Below are 10,321 nucleotides of genomic sequence, written 5' to 3'. Positions count from 1 at the left end.
CAGGCTCCTAGCCTGGGGATTTTTAAAAGGAAGTTAGATGAGCACCTTGCCGGGGTCATCTGACCCCGGTGCTCTTTCCTGCCAAGGCAGGGGGTGGGACTAGATGATCTACCTAGGTCCCTTCCGACTCTAGCTACTATGAAACTATGAAACTCCTAGCCCACTTGGATTCCAGGCTGGGCTCTCCTTCCATGCACACATGCACGTACATGCTGATGCTTCTCAGCTGTAATCTGCACCCCTGTCCCAGCCTATGGTCCACCTGTTTCCCCACTTTCCCTGCAAATTCACTGTTGGTGAATTTCCGCAACACAGACAACAGGGCAAGCAAGGCTGGAACACCACACCTTGCCTGTGGGGGTCCATCCATGGGCCATGTCAATAACCATGCTGCGTGCCCCCCAGAATTGTCACGGCTTCAGACCTTGATGATTCGCTAATGTGTTTTGTTCATCTGAATCCATAACTCTGTGTTCCCTGTTATGACTCAAGTTATTAACATCAGCTCTGGGCAGGCACAGACTCATATGCAGGCTAACTAGAGCCTCACAGTGGCTATGAAAGAGTACCTTATCCTAAGGCCAATGGAAATTTCCACACCAAAAATCTGGGGAAATTTGGGATTCAGCATTTTCAGTCGTACAAGGAGAAGCATGAAGAAGCAGGCTGTAGGTTTAAGAGCACTAACCAAGTAAAGACTAGCGGGAAATGCCACATATGGCCTGCACTGTATTAGGAAGTTGAATGTGTGAGTGGAATCTCAAACAGCCTTAGCTCTGACCCTTCTGGTCACAGCCCTCATCTCACCCACATGTGGGGGCCCAATTCTCAGTTACCCAGCTCTGACACTTACAGGAGCCTTAGGGAAGATGCCAATATAGGTCAGAAAGGGCTGAAGGTACTGTTGTGCATGGGACAAGGAAGAGCTGTTCCCTGATCACCCTCAGAATTTGGGGGGTTGTGATTGACAACAACTGTGGGAGGGTTGAAGTGGGCCCCCAGCTCTTTGGCAACATTGCCCAGCAGACCTGAATGAGACATTACCTGTAGATGAATAGGTACATCTCCTTGTAGCTTTCCCGGCCCAGGGGCTTGCTCCTTTCATAGGAATAGGCATCCATTGTCATGCTACAGGGGACACAAGGGAGAAGTGAAAAGAGCAGGGGGCATTCTTCCTTTACCTGACATTAGCAACAGGATGAGATAATGAGGCTTTGTGTATGGGCCATTCCAGCTACCCAGCCAGCATGGTCCAGTGCCTGCCCCACTCAGCCCCAACCTTCTCTCCTTGGCTATTTTGTGTCGGGTCCTGAGGGCCAGGGCACCTTCACTGTTTTCCATCAGACTGAAGCCAGCCCCTAGGCAAAACAGTAAGGAGCCTCTCTATGGATAGCACTTTGCCTTGCCTAAGTTCGAGCAGAGGGCAGGTGGAGTCATTCTCAAGACCCAGGTATTTCTGGGTTCTCTGGAGTTGCCTTTTCCACCTGCAGTGATTCCATCTGCATTGACGCAGAAGTGGAGGACGGGCAAACTCAAGTGCAGATTTACAAACCACAGGTCTTTAAAGTCACTGGAGGTTAGGATGGACCTCCTGGCTTGGGGGTCTGACTCTGCCTCCTGAGGTTGGCCAAATGAAACGCCCTACAAACCAGCCAGTCCACAGTGCTCCTCTACACTGTGCTCACTATGTGGCACCTGATCATCTCTGCTAGGCAGGCTCCCTTGCTCTTGCCTAGGCAGTCTCTGATGCTTTGTGGGAGCCCCAGCCATGACTGGTGCCAGTTGATGACGTATATACCATGAATCCCTTCCTCAGGAAACCTCTATATTCTGGAAATGCTCAGCCCAGTGCTCTTCACCCAGAAGGTTCCACTTCTGGAACGCATGGGTTCTGCTGGACCTGGTGGTAGCCTGAGGGAGCACAGCTGGCAGGGGGACCCTTCAGTTTTGGGGAAGTAAGTGGCTGAGGCGGGTATATGATAGAGGTCTGTAAAATCATGAAGTGTGTGTGGACCAAGTGAACTTCACCAGGTGTTCTTCACCAAGTCCCAGAATATTAGAACTAGGAGGCAGCCACAGAAATTAGTAGGAGACAGGTTTATACAATGTGTATTTAACTTGTGGAAATCATTGCCACAGGAGGTAGTGGAGGCAGGTAGCATAGACTAATTGAAGAAGGGACTAGACAAATTCATGGATAACAGATCTATTAACAGCTGTTTTGGGGGCATAAAATGGGCTGACATCAGTGGTGAACTCCAGTGGTGACAGCGACCTCCGGTTGTTGTTGATTGATGTACTACATTCCCTATAATACCCTTCACTCAGTGACACATGCTACTGCACTAACTGGGCAGGAGTTGGAATGTGGAGCTGGGGATGGGAGGGTAAGGCACCTTCTCCATTCCCTTCTGGTGCCCCCCCACTTAGGCAGCACCTAGGGCTTGTTCCCACCTCACCCACCAATTCTCACATTACTGGTTTTGTACCTGTGGTCCAGGGGCCATGCTCTCACCAAGTTACCTGTTGAGCTGGTCCATGAGCTTTGTCACAGCACTGAGATCAGAGTCCCGTACCTCCTGCACCAGGGCAATATCGTACCTAGACAGGATCTGTGGATGATGGCAGGAGCTCTCAGCAGGTGATATGGCTAAGACCAGGGCTTAGATCAGGGGTGGGCAATTATTTCAGGTGGAGGGCTGCTTACTGAGTTTTGGCAAGCCATCAAGGGCTACATGACAGGCAGCCAGGGGCAGATAAAAAAATATTTAAATTTGGGGGGGGCCCACAGGCCGGATAGAATGGCTTGGTGCTCTGCACCTAACCCGTGGGCTGCATTTGCCCACCCTGGCTTAGGTCAGACAGCTGGCCGGGATGACTTGAGGCTCAAAGTGAGAGACTGCATGTTCAGGGGACAAGCACCACAACAACACTCAGTGGTACAGCAATCGGCTTCCTCCCAAGCCAAACACAGCCTGTTTGCTAGCAGTGGTGCTGAGAGCCCCAGCCAGGGACAAATCACCAGGCTATCTCCATCACAACAGATAAATTGATGCACATTCAATGAGAGAGCCTCAGGGAAGGACTAGTAACTCCATGGAGTATAGAAAGAGGCTCAGTTCCCCACTCTGATACTTGGAAGATCAGAGCAGTGGTTGACACTTGTCCCTGCTAATTTCGCTAAAGGGTAAGGGTGTTATCTCACAGAGGAGAACACCAAGGCTCTGTGGGGAAGGAACACACTGGAGGTCACCCATCAGGCCAGTTCCAAAGCCTGAGTGCTGAGTGTCCTGTGACAGTGCCCCCTGTGAGCTGAGAGACAAGAATCTTCCATGCATCAGCCACTGTGATGTTTTCCCAACCCCTGGTCCCAGACTCCAGAACTCAGTCTGAGCTGACCAGAAGGAAATCCAGGACACTGCTTTCCCTCCCCATCCCCATCTCCATCCCCATCCCCATCCGAGCCAAGTCAGCAGTGCTGCTGCAGGCAGAGTCAGGGGCAGGGCAACATGTGGCACACCATGCTGCTCTGCCTCTGCCAGACTGCATTCTGCACCTCTGTGTTTCTGGGATGGTCATTTTAATTCTCACCAGACAGCCAGGACCGGCTTCCAAAATCTAGAACTCTCCCAGCTAAACCAGGACATATGGATCACCCAGACATGATCAGAGTAAGAGCTCAGCCCTGGGTCGGATCAAAGAGCAGCTGCCAGCCCAACATACAGGGGAGCTCAGACCACTGAGCTCAGGAGTTGGGTTCTTCCAATCACAGGGATATGGAGGCAAAACCAGGTCTGGGACAGGGGCTGTGGGCACCTTTCTGGCTGCCTCCATTCAGTATAGAGTCCCTTTCTGGGGTTCCTCCCTGGCAGAGACAGAAGTGCCTCCAGGGCATGAATGCTGGGTTCACTGCCTCCCCTTTCCAGAGGGGAAGCAGTGAAGTGCCTGCCATAGGTAAGTGCTGACAGGTGACCCTCAGACAGAATGCATCTACCCCTGATCCGCTCGGTCTTGTCACCTTAATATTCAGTGCCATTTTGATTTTTCTCTTGCTGGTATCAGGCTATACTGTGACACCAAGATGAATCCATAGATATGCTCCCCTCTAGATCAGGAGAACTTTCCCAGGCCATCAACCTCTCCCCCTTGAATCCTGAGTGGGGCCATTTTTTTCAGTTAAACACCTGCATAAACCTTTGCTAGGTGTCATAGAGGTTATTGAGCTGGCTCAATACTGGACACAGACCATGCCTTGGCCCCAATTCCTAAAAGCAGTAAGCATTGGCACAGTGGCCAGCAGCACTTACATCGATGATAATATCTGCAGTAGTGTCATTGGATAGCTTGCTGTCTCCAAATGCCTGGATGTTGAAAGCACTGATCCTCAGTGTGGCAACCATGTGCAGCAGGGAAGCCACAGACAGCAGTGGTAGCACCAGCTTCCTGGCACCCATCCTGCAGGGAAAAGGGAAACTGAAGTCTGCAGCATGGGGCTGAAAAGTAGCAGGAGCAGCCCTGGCAGAGGAAGCTGCATCCTAGTGGCACTGCTGGGGTGAGGCAGATGGACCATGTGATTTGCTCACAATGCAGTTCCAGCACCTCAGCATCAGGCCTAGCTGTGGATTGTTCTGCCTTGTGAAACTGCTTCCAATATGGGAAACAGGGAAGCAAATGAATGTCATTAAACATCATCTGTGGGGGGGGAGAGAAGGAGCCTGATTTCCTTCAAGAAGGCCTGTTACTGATCCCGCAGCAAGAGTCCCCAGTGTCTGCTGCCTAGGCTTCCGCGGGCATTCCCACCTGTAGTTTTGCTTGAAGGTACTGGAATCCTGTATGTCCTGTGCTGTGCTATCCCTGTGGGGAATGTATACAACAGGAACAGAAGGAGGGTGATTAGTTTGACCTTGCAAGGAGCTGACCCTACAAATGGACCTGTATTCTCCAACAATGCTCGCTGAGCCCACCACTTCCAGCAGTGACTATGAGCAGAAAGCTACTCAGCCATTGAGTAGGAGTTATATTCTTACCCCCTGGGGCATGTAAGTGCCCCCATTCTAGAAAGAGATATCTGTGTGTCTCCAGAGCAAATCCTATTCTTATGATGAGGACACTTGCACACCTAGAGGGGTAATAGCATTACTCCTACACAACAATATGCTAACTCAGGGCCAGATTCTGTTCCACCTGTTAGATACATAAGTGATTTGGCTTTCCTGAAGGGTTGTGACATGTGCTTTAATTAACCCTTCAGGACTTTAATTCTACCCTGCTCAAGTAGTTGAAAATCCATGAATGCATCAAATCTTGTAACACACAGTCATCTGATACTTCAGACTGTGTCACAAAAATGCAGGGAGGAAAAGAAGAACCCACCCATCATTTGCATTAACTATTTTTCATAGACTGGAGCTAGATGGAGTACATTGAGGTACCCAAATTCATTTATGTGCCTAATAAGTAGAAGAGAATCTGGCCCTTAGACTTAGTCCCAGACTGTGCTCTGGTTATCCACTAGGTGAAACAGATTTCTGCCCTATACTTCTGGGGATGGCTTCTCTACCCCACCCCCCTAAAATGGCAGCACAGAAGCACTTGGCAGCATGACCATCACTTATCAATGCCCATATGCCCTATCCCCACCATGGACAGTCATGGCAGGTTATGGGGAAATGCAAAGCAGTGTCTGACTGAGCAAACCAGCAGGTGACACCAGAATCTGGAAATCGGGGTTCAGAGTGGGTGTCCCTTGCTAGCCCGTTGTAGGGGGCTTGAGCAGTGGGCAGACAGACGAGCCTCAGATAGCTCTGATATCCTGGGGGGCCTGACTGCCAGCTGCCTACGTGCCCCCATCTGGCTCAAATGTTTGGATGTTGCTGCTGCATATAAGCAGTATCCCTTGTAATGCTCTTAGTGCTCCTGATGCTGGGTCTTGGGTTCCTGCTCCTAGTTTGGTCCTTGATTCCTGGCCCTGGTTCCTGATTTCTGGTTCTGAGTTTCCTAATCTGGTTCCTGATGTTTTGTTCCCTGTTGTCTGATCTGGTTCCTGCTATTCCTCTAGCTCCTAACCTGTAGCTCCTACCTAAATTCTTGCCTAACTGCTACCTGCACATTTGCCTAGCCTCAACCCCTTTACCTAACTCCTAGTCCCCAGATCCTGCTTACCTCTTTGTGCTTGAACTCCATGGTAATGTGACCCTTGACTCTTGGACATCCCAGGCTTGTACTCTTACCCATGAACCCTCACATCTGGATCGTACCTATGACACCTGCTATCTGAAGGTGCACTTCCCTCATGCTGCTAATTAAAGCACGTGTCACAACCTCTCAGAAGATCAGTCTTTATCTCTATCCCTTATTTCCATAGAGACACTGAGAAGGGAAGGGGCTTGCCCAAGGTCACCCAGCAAATCAATGACAGATGGAAAAAGAACCCAGGAGTCCTGATTCCTGGTCATCTATCTTAACTCAACACTCTCTAAACTACCACAAGATGTGGGAAATCCATTCCTCAAGTCCCCTTTACAACTCTGCACTCCAGAGGGAACACATAAAGGCATCCCACTGAAAGGCAATGATTCTCAGTAACTGCCTTAGGCCTTAAGGCTGAGGTGCTAATATGAATTGGGGCCCAAAAGAGAAGGGAAGCTGGGACAAGGGAGCAAAACCCTTCCGTTCCAGCCTGCACCCTCTTCCTGAGCTATGATCTATGCATACTAGTACTTAAGGAACTAGATCTGGAGCTGAGATCTGCCACTTTGTCCCATCTCTGCTGACCACCATGGAGAAGCCAATGCACCTCCTTCAGGGTTAGTGTTCTGTACAAGGCATTTGTTACAAGGCTCAAGGCTGAAATGCTCTCCATGCTCCTACCATTTCCCCCTTCTTTCCACACAATCACTTCCCTGAGCTCTGTGCCATGCCCATTCCTTACATCAGGGAGGGTGTACCAGGGCCCATGGCACCTATTTGAGCGTGTGGCAGCATTGTTATACCAGACCCATTCTGAGAGCTGAGCATGTTTTTACCATTCCTTGCAGCCCTCTATCAGCCCCTGCACTAAGAGCAATCAGTCTGACATGACATTACCATTCATAGGGAACTTGAATTATAGCTTTCCCTTGCAGCCATTTCCCCTGGGGGAATAGATTTCTACAGAGTTTATGTTGGATATCACGGATGTCTGCAGTGGTCCTTGTGTCCCTTGTAAAAGGTAAATAGTTTCCAGCTATGGAGGAGTTCAGCTAAGGAGAACAATCTGATTTCTCCTAGTGTATCTGATCCTCTGATTTGTTAGTGACCTGCAGGAGCATCTGGAAGGAACCGCAAGGAGGAGGTTATAGAGAGCTAATGCACCATTTCTGCTATAAAACCACTCCCTCCAGTTCCCTCCATAGGCTTGCAGGCAGTTGGAAAGGCAGCACTGACAGAATGGCTCTGTTTGAAGATCTGAGGCATCTCCATGGAACTTGGCTACTCTAGAAAAGGCCCCTGATGTATGGTCTCCACTTTTGGCCAGCTTGGGAGCTTGCTGTCATTTGGCTTGTGCCTATTCAAGGATGTGAATCTCATAACCAGATTCCTCTTGGTATTTTGTGCCCAAATTCTCCTGATCTGGTACTGCCCGTGGAGAATAGGACACATCCTACTGCTGATTAGTCTATGCCCAGATAGCACCATTTTTCTCCTCCTTTCAAACACTCTGAGACCTCCAAGTTCCATGGAGGATTCCTGCAGTAACACACCAGCTCCTGTTGTTTGCCTGGGCTGCATGGCTCTCTTTTTATCTGCAAGGGTCCAAACCTGAATGGCATTTAAGCACCTAAATCCCTTAGATGGTGTGAACCTCAGCTGGTCGGGGCAGGGATTCCTTTCTTTGACACGTTAATTACTCCAAGGTCCTGTATATACCTACATTAGTCTGTGCACAATAATGACAGCCCTGTCACACCCAGTGAGATATGCCCAATCCCTCCTGGCATATTTTGCTTTTGATGTTTGCTCTCAGCCAATCCATGGGCAGTAAGGGTGCATGGGACTCTCTTGTAACCTATCCCTAGTCTCTTTTAAGTTCCCACCAGGTGAATCTCCATTATTCCCCCAATACTTCTTTCACATTTTAATTCCTGACACCATGTCTCTGGTGTGCTGTTTTTCTTAGTGCCTCTTGCCATCTCCAGCGCTCAACCTATATAAGCAATTCTACCTTGCTCGTCTCTGAACTGATTACAAATCTTGCCTGCCTTAAACTTCTGTCCCCTCCCTGCCTTTCAGACCTTTCCAGTAGAATCCACGTCCCTTGCTGGCTGTCTTAAATCAATCTGCCTTTCCCTGCCTACTTCCCACAAGGCCCAAGGTGATGCTGACAAGTCCCTACTCCCCCCCCCATACCTGACTATTTCTAGTTCTTCTAGCTTTGCAGCAGGTACCTCTGGCATTTATTTCTGTGTGATTAATAACTGCAACAATAATCTCCAGACTTTAAATTATGTAGATCAGCCTCTGAACAAACACTAGTTACATTAATTGACAGGCCAGCACCAAGTTAAAAAATCGTTTGGATAATTGTATGCTTCAGAATGTAAAACCTAGATGCATGCATTGAGAAACATGGTGAGCTCTTACTGTGAGTTGAGTTTCCAGCTGAAGGGACAGGTCTGAGGACCTGGACAAGGCAGCTCTGCCCTCCTGAACTCAGCAGATGTTCTCCTGGTCTCTGACTGCCTCCCTGGAAATACAAACAAGGAGGTTAGGCAGAATGAAATGGACACCTCAGTGTATGCTATAGCACCTGACTGGAGCTCCTTCAGATTTATGGAAATATACACCCATCGCTTGGGAGGGGCCACTGTAATAAGCATCTGAACACAGATTTTAATAAAGAGCTCAAGGGAAAAACATAGATATTGCGTAAGTGGGAGTAACTAACCCATCTTGGGGGTGGCAGTCAAACAGGTATCCAACACACAACTATTGCAGTGTGCAGACACTTAGCCCAGTAGAGTGGGAGGGACCAAATTACTCATGATGTGTATCACAGTATGGGGGCAACATGAGCCCCACATGCTGCCATCTTTCCAGATCTAACAGAAAGGGTCCCAAACTATTGTCTCAGGGTTTTCGGATAAGCCTCAATCCAAATAGACAAAGAGGAGGCGAGAAGTTCTGGAATCAAAAAGACTAAGGATCTTGAGCAGCAGCGGATGAGAAATACAAGTATTAATGTACTAGTGTATCTCAGCACTGCAGCCAGGGTGCTGGGGAGATGCTTTTGGTTGGCCATGCCAAGGCTCTATGGTATAACAATAAAGAGTATGGTGAGAAACTTGCTGAGTGAAGATGTAGGGAATGGAAAACAAAGGAGGCACTTGCCATTACATTGGGATGTGAATTAAAAAAAAAGCCTTTCCAGACCACATCTGATGGAAGCCCAAACCACAGAACACATAGTATAGGTGGGATTTTAACTCCCACTATGTGCTAGGAAACAAAGCCAGGCACAAAAGGACAGCTAGGTAGGTTATTTTTCTTTAATAGTGTCAAAGAAATCATTTCTTAGCTTTATAAAGGCCCAGCCCCCTGATAACCATGGCAAAGAATGTGCAAAGACATTTGCCATTTGAAAAGACATGAGAGCATCAAAAGGTAAAACTTATTAAAAGTGATTCAGCCTTCAGAGTCCTCTTGTAAAGTAAGGGATAATTAGAAGGAAACCAAGGATGTTAAGGAGTGATTACCTTCTCCAGTTTAGTCAGGCTGATCTAGCTGCATCACTATTACCCCATCTCAGAAATGATTCATCAGGAACTCAGCTAACAAATGCCCAGAAATAACTTCTCCAATCCTGCTCAGCCAGGGAGGCCAGTCTCAACAACAAGAAGCCATGCTCCTATGCAGAAATATGACAATATTGACAAAGAACTCCATCGACTTTTTAAAAATATCGGTGATGAGCTGTTAAATCCATGTTCTTTAAATGAACTCTGCCAAGACCTCAAGGCTCAGTCAATGGACATTTGTAGATGACACATTAAAGTGGGTTAAATGCCCTTTTGCACTGCCTTTAATGGTGTTGTTTTTTGCACAAGTTTGCAAATTCGGCTGCGTGTTATCTGTTAATTTCAGCTGCTGTAGCAAATTAGGTGGCATAATGCACTTAAATGACTTAGTGGTGCAGCAAATGACTTCGGGGCAGAGCAAACTAAAACCCCTCCAAGAACTTTTAGTTTGCTACCTTACAGCCACAGAGCGAATCACCAGGCCCCGTGGGGCTCTGGGGCTCTGCAGGCTACCTCAGCAGGTAGCCTAGCAGCAGCCCGGGAAG

General features: G+C 48.5%; 1 protein-coding gene across 1 annotated transcript in view; it reads right to left on the bottom strand.

Moving 5' to 3' along the window:
* LOC109313464 (deoxyribonuclease-1-like 2) overlaps positions 1-10,109 on the bottom strand; it is a 19,488-nt gene extending 9,379 nt beyond the window's left edge. The window contains exons 1-4 of the mRNA XM_019540050.1: positions 8,623-10,109; positions 4,308-4,455; positions 2,524-2,612; positions 1,045-1,128 (exon numbers count right to left, since the gene is read on the bottom strand). Of these exons, the coding sequence (XP_019395595.1) occupies positions 1,045-1,128; positions 2,524-2,612; positions 4,308-4,455; positions 8,623-8,858 (557 nt within the window). The 5' untranslated portion in view covers positions 8,859-10,109. The remainder of the gene's footprint in view (positions 1-1,044; positions 1,129-2,523; positions 2,613-4,307; positions 4,456-8,622) is intronic.
* Between the last annotated feature and the right edge of the window lie 212 nt (positions 10,110-10,321).

This window comes from Crocodylus porosus, unplaced genomic scaffold (genome assembly GCF_001723895.1).
Source record: "Crocodylus porosus isolate Cpor-Errol unplaced genomic scaffold, CroPor_comp1, whole genome shotgun sequence".
NCBI classification, from domain to species: Eukaryota; Metazoa; Chordata; order Crocodylia; family Crocodylidae; genus Crocodylus; species Crocodylus porosus.
This window is presented reverse-complemented; position numbering and strand designations above follow the sequence as displayed.